Consider the following 13,544-nt stretch of genomic DNA (forward strand, 5'->3'; position numbering starts at 1 on the left):
AACATCTCAAGAAACAGGAGGGTTGGATGATTCATCTGGGGGCCCGGAGCAAGGCAAGCTGGGCTTGATTCTCAGCTCTGTTACTTTCTAGCTGCAATACCTCTTGCATCTTAGTTTCCCCATGTGTAAATGGGCGTGATAATAAAACTATTGCTTCCTGGGAGTGCTGTGAAGATTGTATGAGATAATCCATGCAGAGTACCAGCAGTGCTCAGTTAAATGCTAGTAACGATCGATAGCATTCAGGATCACAGAGAGACACATGGCTGCTTGAGCCACCTCCAGAGGAAGCCGTCTGCTCCTCCAGGGGGTGGGGAGTGGGGGACCTTGTCTCTGTCCAATCCATGGCTCAGGTTCCCACTGATGATGGGGAAACTGCAGGCAGAAGGTTAAGGCACTGGCCCAGCGTCACCCCTGGGGGCAATGCCAGGAAGTGGGGAAAAGGGGTCAAAGATGGGGAAGGTCAAGCTAAAGGAGGGAGTGTGGAAAGGGGTCCTGAGAACAGGTACTGCCCCTACATGCCTCCCCCAGGGGCCCCGACATTAGGAAGCTGTTTTCTGAGCATCTAGGCCCTGCACTGGAGGTTCTACGTCTGTGACGTTATTTCTCACAACAGCCCTAAGAGGCATTACTGTTCCCATTTTGCAGATGGGGAAGCTGAGGTTCAGAAGTGGGAAGTGATCTGCTCAGGGTCACACAGTGAATCCGTGGCAGAGGAGGGATGAGAGAACTCCAGTTGCCTAACTTGTAAGTCAGGGTTCTCAGGGCCGGCCCAGCCCCTCCCAGAGCTTCTGCTCCCCTACACTCCCCCACCCTTGTATTCTCTCCTACCTTGAGGCTGACTCTGCTGGTGCTGCCCTGGCCCTGGGCCAGGTCAGGGCAGCTCTGGCCACCCCAGGGCCTGGGAAGGAAGCACAGGGAAAGGAATGAAGTAGCCTCCTCCTCTCCCACCCCCAGACTGGACCTGGTGGCTCTCCCCCCTCTTCTCTCAGGGCCCACACAGGCAGGATGAGCACCTGAAATCTTGGGGGGCGGGGGGCCGGGGCAGGGGAGGTCTATGCAGCAGACTCCTCTCTGCTCCCTCCCCCAGCTGTCCACTCCACCTCCAGAGACAGAGAGACAGGGATGGGATGGGCCTGGGACCAAAATGGGGACTAGGCCTGTATCAGGGCCAGAATACAGAAAAAGGACAGTACCCTAATAATTCAAAAGCTTGCCATTTGCTGAGGCCCACCCTATGCCAGGTTTAGCACTAGGTATCAGGCCTACATAATCTCCTTTAAGCCTCACAAATAATCCTAAAAGGTAGATATTATTGTCCTCATTTTTCAGGTAAGGAACTGAGGTCCAGAGTGGTAAAGTGACTTGCCTGGAGTCACACAGCTAGTGAGCCTTGGAGTTAAGACACTAGGATGGTATCACTCCAAAGGTTGGTTGGGCATCACCACGCTAATGGGGGCAAGATGAGGAAGTGCCTTGGCTGCCCTCTCCGTACACTCTGCCCCCCACCCAGGCAATCAGCAGGGAGCGGAGGCCTGTGCCTCAGGGCCAGAGTCCCATTCCCACAGCCAGTGAGAACCAAGTCCAAGTGCACACATGGGATGTATCATCACGCTGGCCCAGGAGCATGTGAAGTCCCTACCCTGCCCTTCCTGTCCCTGACTCACCCGCAGCCCTGCCTCCTCTCAAGTGGGGAAAGAAAGGGAGGAGCAGTTCCATCTGGGCCTATAGGGCAGGTTCCTGCCAGACAGGGTAAAGGGAGGGGATGTGACTTCCAGAGAGGGCACTGGCAGGGTGTGGGCACCCCCGGCGGCCACCCAGGCTTCCAGGTATAGGGTGACTAGGCCCTCCCCTCCCTTCTCTCTTTGGTGTGAGAGAGCAGCACAAACTCCTCCCCTCACTCTGGCCCCACCACGACCGCCTCCACTCCTCCCAGGGTAGGCTGGAGACAGCCCTGTCATGATAAGATCAGAACAAAGTGCCCAGTCACTGCACAGAGACACAAACACCCCGTGCCTGAGAGCACACGCCATGTTCTTTGCAGATATAGGGCCTGTGAGCTACTGGGGTCCTCTTCGCTATGCCCGTCCCAGCCATTCAGCCTGGCCACCCACAGAGCCTTTTCCCTTTCTCTCAGACATCAGGTAAGAGTGAACCAGCTGGGAGACATGTAGCAATTTGTTCAGGGTCACGTGGCCAGAGGCATCTAGGGTTAGGACAGAGCTCCGGCCCCCTGGCTTGCAGTCCCGAAATCTCTCCAGAAACAGAGCAGCCCAGTACTTCAGGACGCGGGCCCTGGAGTCAGACTGCTTAAGCCTGTGTCCCAGCCCCACCACTTCCCAGCTGTGTGACTGGGGCGGTGACTTCACCTCTCTGGACCTCCATTTCCTTAACTGACTCACACAAAATACCCACCTTGTCTGGCTGCTGTGAGGATTAAATGAGATAATCCAGGTACAGCACCAAGCAAGTGACAAATAAAAGTTTAATGTTATTACAATCTGAGATGACAGGGGGAAACCTCTCCATGGCATTTAAGGGCGAATGCAGTGCAGTCTAAGCCGACTCAGGAACCTGTCATACTCATGACAAAGGGACGTGAAGACCAGAGCTAAACTGTCCTGTGATGAGAGAATCAAAGTCCACAGGGGCAGGAGGACTGCCTATCCCCATATTTGCCTTTCAACTATCTCTGGAGAGAAAAATCAGGAGATCCCTGGCATGCCACCTGCCAGACTTAGGAAATTGCAAATTTGTTGTAAAGTTTTATAAAAGCACAGGAACTTTATAATATAAAGTCCACATAACCAAAATCGTGGTACACCGACAGGTATATTTTTATGCTCCCAGACACTCATACAGGCTTATTTGAACATCAGGTACACTCCAAGACGCACACCCACACCCTTGGGCCCAGGGGCGCCCCAAGCGGCCCTCCTCCAAACCCCTCACCTATCCCGGGATCTGGCCTCCTCCGGGATCGGCTTCCCCTTGCACTCCCTCCGGACCCCTAGCCCGGCCAGGCGGCGAGCCAGGCGGGCCCCCAGGACCCCGCGCCGCTCGGCGATGGCAAGGGCAAGGTTCCAGGCTCGGGGCGTCAGAACACCTGACCGGTCCCGGGCCGCGGGGACCTCCCGGATCCAGCTCATTTGCAGAGAAACGCCTCCTCCGGCCCGCCCCCCTGAGCAAACAGCGCCCGGCCCGCAGTGCGGGCGCGGGGTGAGGACCGATCCAGATGCTGCCCAAGCCCCAGGGCAGGGGGTGCGCTCTGCAGGGGTCGTCCCCACCCGGGCCACCCCCCCCCCCGCTTTCCCCACCCCACCCCCGCCCCGCTCCAGCTCTCGGCCCTGTCTGCGCTACTTCTTTAGGCCCCCGGAAGCGCCAGGGGCCCACCGGGTCCCGGTGCTGGAAGCCTTCAAGCTGGGCCTGCACAAAGTAGGGCGGAGAGGAGGGTCCTGGGGCTAGAAGGGGCCGAGAGGCTGGACTGAGCCAAGCGTCTTTCCCGCCCCCCCGGAGAAGGAGGGGCTAGAACGCAGGGGCGGAGCCAGGGGCGGGAATGGGCGTGATTGGGGGCTAGCCTGATTGGTTGGCATGTTGGGCGGAGCCAAAAGGGTGACAGGGTGGGCTTGGAACCTAGACCTCGATACTGGTGGGGACCGACGCCGACCCTGCCCTTACCCTGCCATGGTGGGCCCTTATGAGAGTTCTCTCTCTCGGTCCTGGAGACCCTATGACACAGCGGGAATCTCGCCTGTGGGGGAATCTTCCCCTGGTGGGGAAGCCTATCCGAAACCCACAGGGATGGGAACGGCGACTCCTGCTGGAAGTTGGCCAACTATTATGATTTACTAATACTACTACTGTTGTGACTATAACCTGGGCCTCCTGTACCCCCAAAGGGCAGTACCCTTTCCCACCTGATGCTACCTCTCTTAACTCTCGGGGGGGGTACCTTGCACATTGGGGGATCCTCTGGGACTGCAGGAAGAAAGACCATCAGAGGGTCCCAGTTCCCCAGGCTCTCTGCCAGTTCTTCCCTGCCGGCAGTCCTTGTAGGACCTCCACCCCTTCACCGAGCTTGGTGCCTCCTTAACCATTTGTCCTCTGTGATGACTGGTCCTGACACACAGGGGGACATCTTGCTTGTGGGTCATGAGTGGACACTGATATCCTTGTGTTCCTGCCTCTCCCACAGGGAGCTCAGATCCTGGCATGTACAGAGGGAGGAGTATGCTGCACCTGACCACGGCAGGGAGTACCAGCTGAGGGAGCACGTAGGAACTGTGAGACAAGAATGTTGCGGCAAGCAGCAGACAGGCATCTGGGCAGGTGCTGGAACATCTGTTCAGAAAAGAGGGCAGTGTGTCCTGTACTTGGCAGCACGGTCTGCACCTTGCAGCGACCTGGAAGGCTGGACTGTCCATCGGCGAGCTGAGATGGTGGGGCTGGTCCCAGATAGGTCCCAAACAGAGTGGAACTCAAACCCAGCCAGAGTAGATGGCCGCAGGCACCCACCCCACGCGGTGGGCAGCATAGTCTCTTCCTGGCTGTGTTCCCTGAACTGCCAGGTGGAGTGGGGTGTGAAGTCTGGCAAATACATGGTGACCTCCCCCTCCACTATTGAAGCTCAGGAGGCCTCAACTCATCATAGAGAAAATCCTTTAATTGCTCTGCCCCTGCCCCCTCCCCAGGGCAGTCCTGGCACCACTGCTCAGGCTGGTTGCCCTTGCTTTCCCCGGGATGCTGAGGACACCTTGACCTTGTCCACGTCCCAGTCTATCTGCCTCTCTGATGGGGCCACCACAAGATCTAGTGCCCCCTGGAGCCATCGGGCAAGGCAGGCAAGAGACGCCAGGGGCAGGTGGGTGTGAGCAAGGCTGCAGGGCCGTGGTGCGTGCAGCCGATGGTGCAGCTTCAGGTGAACGTGCTGCGTGAAGCGACTTGGGCAGACACTGCACTGGAAGGGCCGGGCCCCTGAGTGCAGGCGCAGGTGAGTCGAGGTTGCTGGAGCTGCTGAAGCGTTTGTGGCACATCTGATGGGAATGGGCACTGGCGTCAGCTCTGCCCACCTGGTTGACCCAGGATCTCTGCTCCCTCTCCCCATCTTGAAAATACCCCCTACCACCTCCCTGTAATGCAAGCCTGGAAGCTGTCCCCCCATGATTCCTCCCTGGGACCCACAGTGTCTGGCAGATTGTAGCCAGTCAGACTGGGTTGGTATCTTGGTTCTTTTACTCCCTGCATGACCTTGTATAGGTGACTTCCCCTCTCTGATCCTTGCTCTCCTTACTGGTAACATGAGAGTATTAATACCTAACCTCATAGGTATGGTGGACTGAATGAGATAATCACATAGAACCCTTATGCGTGGGGCTGAAGCTTCAGTGGGCGTAATTAACATTTACTGGGAGCTGCTACATGCCAGGAACTGGTCTCGTGTACTAGTCTTCTCCAGGACTCTGGAGAAGCAGGACTAAGTACTACTCCTATATTACAGTGAAAACGCAGAGGCTCAGAGAAGTGAAGCCACTAGCCAAAGCTCACACAGCAAGTTGGAGGCAGAGCTAGGATTTGAACCCAGGTAGCCCGGACTATAACCACTATGCTGCTTTTATTTCTGCCTCTTTAAAACAGGGAAAGAGTCTGGGCCCTTCTGACCTCCCAAGGGACATGGTGAGGCTCAAAGAGGGAGGGAGCTAACATTGAGCTGATGTTATAAGTAGTGTTTATATACTTTGCACACACTATAGCATTAACTCCTCCAACTATGCTGGGAAGTAGGCAATGGGTATCCCCAGGACTCCTAACTTCATTCTTCTCCCCCCACAGACATACATCTCTTTTCTCCCCTCCAGGCCCAGGAGGTGACCTCCAATATCACGTCCTGGCCCTTCCCTTCCTCCTCCCTCTTTCCCCCAACCCTTGCCTCCTGTCCTGTCTCCACTTGCTCAGGATGGTTGGGGAATGGAGGCCACGGGTGCCATCCCCCAGGGGCCTAGAATTCTTCCGCAGCCTGCAGGAGTACAGGGGAGGGGGAGGATGGTCTCACCGGGCACTTGTGGGGCCGCTTCCCAGTATGCACCAGGTGGTGCTTCTGCAGGTGGGCGAGCTGGGTGAAGCTCTTCTGGCACAGGGCACACTGGAACGGGCGCTCCCCGCTGTGCACACGCAGATGGACCTGAGCCAGGTGTGGGAGAAATGCTGCCAACTGCCCAGAGCCCTCCAGCAGAGCCGGGGATCCTCTTCAAATCTCTACCCACATCCCCATAGGGCCCCCTTTTGGCATCAAGGCCTCTCAATCCCCCTGCATCTGTATCACCTCCCTGAAGGCCAATCTACCATTCCCCAGGATCCCCTCTCTCTCTCTGCTGCCCTGCAAGAGGGGAGATGGCTGTGGTTAGCGGGCCAGGTGAGGGGTACCCCGTGTGTGTGTGTGTGTGTGTGTGTGTGTGTGTGTGTGTGTGTGTATCTTGTGCAGTGCTTCTCGAAGTATTGTCCCGCAGCATCAGCATCACCTGGGAGGGTGTTAGAAATGCAGATTCTCAGGCCCCACCCCAGACCAGCTGAATTAAATTCTCTGGGGCTGAGCCTAGGAATATGCATGTTTACTAGCTCTCCAGGTGGTTTGAGGCTCGTTAAAGTTTAAGAATTCATGCCCTAGAGGATGCAGAAGGGCTGTTCTCCAATAACCGTAACTTTTCCTCAACTTCAGCAGGTGCCAACTGGCGCCTAGCTTCCGGTCTTTGCTGATACACAGAGATGTGCCCATGGTTGCCCCCTGCTGGACGATGCCTATAATGATGCTTACAGCACGGCGCTGATGTGCAGGATCCCACATGAAAAAGGCTGGTTGTCAGGTCTGTGGTCTAGACTCACTAAAATCTACCTGTTCCCCCACCTGAACTTCAAATAAGTAAACAAGAGGAGGCTTAACTGGGAATCAGAGAGGATGGTTGTTCCAGAAAGGGCTTTGCCCTAGATGTTGAGAGACTGAGATCAAGACCTGACTGCACCATGAAATCAAGGCAACCTTGGGCAAATCTTTTCTCAGTTTCCCTATTTTTAACTTAAATGAGACGATCTCATAACCAGTCTTTTAGTGTGGAGAGGACTCCTCTCTACGGATGTGAAACTGAGGGGCCAAATGAACCAGCCAAGGTCATAGGCCCTAGAGGTTGCCCAGGAGTTCCTTCTGGCTGTAAGGTCCTTGATTCTAGAAGCAGGATGGGAGGGGGGTCATTGAAGGATGCCGAGGGGAGCCACGGAGCGCAGAGGCAGATACCTTGAGGTTGGAGAGCTGCCCAAAGCTCTTGCTGCACACGTTGCACTCGTACAGGATTTTGCCATTCTTTTTCTTCAGCGGATAAGGCAGCGCCGAAGAGCCCGCCTGGGAGCCCGGTGGGGCCGACTTTGCTGGAACCACCCGGCCAGCATGCTCCAGCCCTGTGGAGTCGGTCCTGGCAGCTGCAGAGCCTGGATTCCGGGCCTGGGAGGGTTGGGTTTGGCCAGAGGCTTGAGAGGCCCCTGCGTAGGGGTGCAGGGTCTCCCCCTGAGTGCTGGAGTGCCCGGCCTCATAGACATTCATCAGCAAGGTGGGCACAGCCATGGTGGTGCAGGAGGTGTTCTGGTGCAGCAGGAAGAGGGGGGGACACTGCACAGAAGGTAGGCCCCCACATGTGACCAGGTAAGGTGAGGGCAGGAGAAGTGGGTACACAGGATAGAACGGGCAGAGGTGGGATGGGAGTTCTTTGGAAATGGGGGTGGGTGGGGGCCAGGAGCAGAAAGCCAAGGGGCTGGGGCTCTTTTTATCTTGCCACGGGTTTGGGAAAGAGCTGTTGTGAGGAGAGAAGGATGGGCTGGGGGACCCCTCGCCAGCTCTTTCCCGCTGGCTTCCCATCTTGTCCCTGCTCAGAGGGTACTTGGCTGTGAGTTTCTCGCCATTGGAGGAGCCGGCGGGCCGCCTTGGTGGCTGGTGCCCTGAGCAGGAAAGGGAAGACGGTCAGGGCCGCACAGACTTGGGTAAAGTTCTGCTCTTCATCAACCTGCCTGGCTCAGAGCTGAGAGAGGGCTCTAGCCTGCGCGGCGCCTCCCCTCTCTGGGCTTTCCTGGTCTGCAATTGCCCTTGCCAATAAAAGAGGCTAGAATTTGTGCAGCGCATAATAATTTCAGAGAGTGAAAGCGATTCAAGAAACCTATTAGACGTACAGGTGGAGAAGTCAAGTGGGCAGTTGGGTGAATTGGTTTGGAGATTAACAGAGCAGCCCGAGCTGGAGACATAAATCTGGGTGCCATGGGCCCAAATGAGATCCCATAAAAGGTGGTCCTAGATCTGCTGTGTCCAAAGTGGTAGCCACCAGGCACATTTAAATTGATTAAAGTAAGTACAGTAAAAACTTCAGTTCCTCACTTGCACTAGCCACACTTAAAAGGCTCAGTAGGTACGGTATCAGACAGCACAAGTACAGAGCATTTCCATTACTGCAGGAAGTTCTATCAAACTGCTACTCTAGATAAAGAGAACAGGAGAGAAGGGGGGAAAGAAGAGAGAGGAGAGGAGAAGAGAGGAGATGGGAACATGGGAGGAGAGGGGAGGGGAGGGATGAGGCGGCGGCTCTGGACTGAGTTCCTGAGCAGGGGGAGACTTAGGAGGTACGTAGTGGAGAGCAAGCAAGGGAGACTGAGGTGCAACAGCCAGTGAGGTAGGAGTTAAACTGGGAGTGATAGAAAGTAAACTATTAAATATGTATAAAGATTAAAAAGTAGATTGTCTGCTTGGATCCTCATTTATTCACTCAACCAGCTTTACTGAGCTGCTTTACTCTGTGCTGGGGAAATAAAGGACACAGCAGCATGGTCCCTGCCCTCCAGGTCGAGTTGCATAAGGAAATGGGGTATCGTAAGCAATAAACGTAGAACATAGGTTAGTGAGATTGTACTTTTGTGGAAGAAGAAACTGGCCTCCATGATGTCATAGAGCCAGAAAGGGCAGAACCAGGACTCCACCCACGACTCCCTGACTCCCAGTCAGGGCTCCTGTCTTATAAAATAGGCCCCTCTAGCTCAAACACTCTAGGCAGACAAAGCGCCACTCTCAACCGCCGGGAATAGCTACGCCTACACCAGATCCCATACCCACGCCTGAGAGAACCACTGGCCACTTCCTCTGCTCACCTCTGCTCACGTGTCACCACCTGAGAGCCCCTCGCACCCCCAGGCAGAGCTCCAGCTCAGAATGTGGCAGTAACACGTGCTTGAGGCACTGTCCTCACGAGTGACACTGGGTCCGCAATGTCTCTCATCCCCAAACCTAACAGTGCTTCCCACCTCCAGCCTCCACCAAGGTGCAGCCCCGTGCCCTGGGCTTACTTGTGCTCGAGGCATCCTCTCTGAGACCCTGCGGGGCTGTGCCCGGGGGTGCCGACTTCAGGGTGCACAGGTATACGTCCGGGCCCTGAGGGCAGGCCAGCAGGGAAGACCTGGCCAGTGCCAGTGGCAAGGGGTACAGCCAGCTGGCACAGGACGGGCCATGGGCATCCACTGTGTCTGGAAGTGGCCTGGAGCCTGGCAAGACCTGGAAGGCAGGGGGAAGGGGCTTGGGGGCCAGGGACTGGGAGCCCCCTGGGGTAGTCCCTTGGGATGGTTCCACCCCTAGTTTGGGTTCCAAAGGGGGAGGAGAAGCTAAGACCAACCCCCAACCTACACCTGCCTCCACCCTGTCTGTCACTCAAATGGCTTCCCCTTCCCTCATCCGCGTTCCCAAGGGACTCACATGTCCACCCCCAGGGTTACCCTCCCCCTGCCCCAGAACCCCTCACTCAGCCCTGCTCTTCCTCCTCCCCTTCCTTCCTGACCACCCTCAGACTAACTACCTGGATGGAGCCAAGGTGAACTTAGAGAAAATCCTCATCAAAGACTGTGTACCCCGCAGGAGGGCCCTGAGCTTCCTCCCTCTAAGGCCCAGGCCACGGTCACACAGCCAAGCTTCCTGCATGGCCCTGTCCCTTCTCATGCCTCACAGGAGAGTTGGGCCCCTGGGGCACGGGAGAGGGTCTCTGGCGCTTCCAAAGGCACATTCCCATGATGTGCCGGGGTGCGGGTGCTCAGGACCAGGGGAATCTAGGTCCCTTCAGATTTTCCCCCTACTTCTTCCTAACATCCCCTCCTTCCAGAAGCAGCCTGGCCTCAAAATTGGGGATGGGACCGCATCTTACCTGATCGCCTTGGCAGAGCTGGGAGTCCGAGTGGGGGGACAGGGAGTCTCCTGTGCTCCCCAGGGGCTTAGTCTTGTGGCAACAACCCAACTCTGGAGCGGGTTCCCCCTTCATGCCCCCACTACCTGCTGGGAAGACAGGTCAGTCACAGGTGAGCAGTGAAGGTCCTCCAAATAAGAGCCTGTCTTCGAGGACTGGCTCTCCCAGGAAACCACTGTGTGACCTTGAGTCAGTCACTGCCCCTCCTGGCCTCAGTTTCCCCATCTGCAAACTGGGAGGGTTGGACTGGCTGATGTGAAAGGACTGTCTCAGCGATGACATGAAAGCCAATGATGCTTTCCTGGTAGGGGCAAGAAGAGGATTGAATGGAGACTGGCCAATCAGAGGCAAAGAGCACAGCTGGCCTGAATCCCATCTCTGGGGAAGAGAGGAGAGAGGAAGGTCCTCATGGAGGTACTTCCAGGTAAGCTCAGAGATCTGAGGAAACATTCCAGACCTCCTCAGGGCCACAGGGAATTGAGAAGCTATTCCAAGACTCTACCAAACACAGGCTCCTCACTGAGGGGCGCCCCTGTCCCCCAGCTCATCCACACAACTTTTCTGGGCCTCTGAGGAAGCCCCAATGTCCTGCCACTCGGCTAGCGCCTCACTTCTCTGCTGCTTTCACTGAGGCCCACGCAGCCCAGGGACCATGCAGCTCGGCAAGTGTCCCGAGGCCCTTCCCTTCCCCCCCCCGTAACCCTCCTTAACCCCCAGTGCCCCTCGGAGCCTGGCACCCTCACGCGGGTGTCTCATTCCTCCAAAACCTGGTCTCCTCTCCCTCTTCCCTGACTCCTCCCAACCTGCCCCGGGTCTCAGAACACCCTAGAAGGAGAGGCGGCCTGGGTGAGGCTCTTCACCTGGCTCGGCAGAAGTCCCCTCTGGCTGGGGAAGGAAGCAGGTGGGCAGGTGGGCCGCCAGCCTCTGTCTGTGTTTGCAGCCCCCGTGGGTGTGAGAGGTGACAGGAAGGCGCTACATTTGAAGTTGCCACAAATAGGAAGGGGGGGCAGGCAGGCAGGCGGGGGCCCTATGGGACCTGACAAGGGCGAGCCGCCCACCTGCCTTTACCTACCTGAGACAACACTGCCAGAGCTTGGGGCCACAGTAAACTGGAGCTACTGGGATTTCAGTGTGCGGGCTGGGATGGAGTGGGGTGTGGTTAACTCTGGTTCTCAGAGAACTCAGATGGCTGAGCAGGAGGGGGACAGAGCAGGGCTCAGAGGCTGGAGCTGGGGTCCTTCCAGGGATGCAGGCCCAACGGGGACAGAGACGGGCAATGATGTTGAGAGGGAAGACAGTGACGGTGGTGGCAGGGACAGAAACAGGCAGAGACAAGAGCAGGCAACGTAGGGTGAGGCAGGGGAGAAAGCAGGAATCCGATCTCACACAGCAGGCGCCTAGGAGGCAACGAGTACATCTTCCTCCTCTTTGTCCCATCTCTGATTTCTCGGTTCTGGGGAATCCTTTCTCTAATTTAGATAGAATGCTGAGGGCCCCGCCCCCACCGGCAAGAGATAATTCAAAGACACAGCAAAATGCTTGTAAGGCATGACTAGATATCAAAAGGGAGACCCTTTAGGCCAGAAACAGCTTTAGGCTGAGCAATTTCATCGTTCCTGTGAGCAGAAGGTGCATCACCCCCCGGCCTCACACAAATTCTGCCCGGTGGGTGTGTCCGCAGTGTCTGGCCCAGTGTGGCAGCCCCATCCAGGCCTCAAACTCCACCTGGCCATGCCACCCAGGTGGCATGGAATGCACAGGGACATCTCGAACTCTCCATTGTAGGCAAGGGACATATTACTCTGCCAGCTCAGCCCCTGGTCAGTACTCACTTCCACTCTGGCCCCCATCGCTTCCTGTAATAATCATTTGCCCATAAAACTGACCCCTACGTGTCTGTGTGTATCTCAAGGTCAGGGACCACTCTTTACTCATTCTTGTTTCCCATGTAGATATTTGCCAGGTTTTTTGGATGCCCAGCATCTGGAACTTTCTCCCACATGAGTCTGGAGGGAGGCAGAAGGCACATTCCACTATAAAAGCCAAAATGGCCGCATGCTGAATTCCTACCTCCTTGCTCCAGCGCGTGGTGCGGGCACATGGCATGGACCAGACCGACCAGATGTGCCCATCCAGACTGTGATCAGAAGCCAGTGGCCCTGGGGCTTCCCTGCTGGTGCAGTGGTTAAGAATCCGCCTGCCAATGCAGGGGACATGAGTTCGAGCCCTGGTCAGAGAAGATCCCACATGCCGTGGAGCAACTAAGCCCGAGCACCACAACTACTGAGCCTACGCTCTAGAGCCTGCAAGCCACGACTACTGAGCCTGTGTGCCACAACTACTGAAGCCCGCCCGCCTAGAGCCCGTGCTCTGCAACAAGCGAAGCCACTGCAATGGGAAGCCCGCGCACCGCAACGAAGAGTAGCCCCCACTCGCCGCAACTAGAGAAAGCCCGCGCACAGCAACAAAGACCCAGTGCAGCCAAAAATAAACTAAATAAATAAAAAAATTTGTTTTAATTAAAGAAAAAGGAAAAGAAGCCAGTGGCCTTGAGGTGGCAGGTCGGTGGAGCCCACTCTGTACGTAGATGGTGATGCCCCAGCCTCCAGGACAGCAGAGGGAAGAAAGGGGTTCAGAGGGTGTCACCAGTCCTCTCAGGGCTGGTACTGGGGGTGTGGTCCTGGCCCTGCTTTCCAAGCCTGGCTCTGCAGCCTTCCCAAACCTTCTCTGAGCTTCCCCAGCATCTTTTTTTCTTTTGCGGTACGCGGGCCTCTCACTGCTGTGGCCTCTCCCGTTGCGGAGCACAGGCTCCGCACGCGCAGGCTCAGCGGCCATGGCTCATGGGCCCAGCCGCTCCGCGGCATGTGGGATCTTCCCATACCGGGGCACGAACCCGTGTCCCCTGCATCGACAGGCGGACTCTCAACCACTGCACCACCAGGGAAGCCCCCCCAGCATCTTTTAAGTGAATTCTTCCTTTCACTCTCTCTTCTTCTTTTTTTTTTCCTTTGCCCACACTGCGTGGTTTGTGTTCCTTGACCAGGGATTGAACCTGGGCTCTCAGCAGTGAGAGCACAGAATCCTAACTACTGGACCAACAGGGAATTCCCTCCTTCTCTCCTTAAATCCTCCTGAAATGGTTTCTGTAGGTTACAACCAAGAATCCTGCACTATACATGTCCAGAATAGATGAAGCACCAGGCTCAGGTTGGAATACTCCGAGGGTTAGAGAGTAGATAGCTACCTTTACGGTTACTATGTGCCTGGCACTGTGCTAGGGGCTTCGTAAACATT

The 13,544-nt window shown here is 56.3% G+C and overlaps 1 protein-coding gene and 1 long non-coding RNA gene across 2 annotated transcripts; one reads left to right on the forward strand and one right to left on the reverse strand.

The window, feature by feature from the left end:
- Nucleotides 1-4,661: 4,661 nt before the first annotated feature.
- Nucleotides 4,662-10,325, reverse strand: ZNF683 (zinc finger protein 683). The gene is given in 7 exon segments (XM_067711754.1): nucleotides 4,662-4,738; nucleotides 4,741-4,997; nucleotides 4,999-5,033; nucleotides 6,050-6,178; nucleotides 7,283-7,977; nucleotides 9,367-9,571; nucleotides 10,212-10,325. Coding segments are annotated over 7 exon segments (1,512 nt in total).
- Nucleotides 6,716-12,720, forward strand: LOC137210150 (uncharacterized). The gene is made up of 3 exons (XR_010936281.1): nucleotides 6,716-6,857; nucleotides 10,559-10,674; nucleotides 12,203-12,720. It is a non-coding gene; the product is annotated as an uncharacterized lncRNA (long non-coding RNA).
- Nucleotides 12,721-13,544: the final 824 nt, after the last annotated feature.

This window comes from Pseudorca crassidens, chromosome 2 (genome assembly GCF_039906515.1).
Source record: "Pseudorca crassidens isolate mPseCra1 chromosome 2, mPseCra1.hap1, whole genome shotgun sequence".
Taxonomy (NCBI): Eukaryota; Metazoa; Chordata; class Mammalia; order Artiodactyla; family Delphinidae; genus Pseudorca; species Pseudorca crassidens.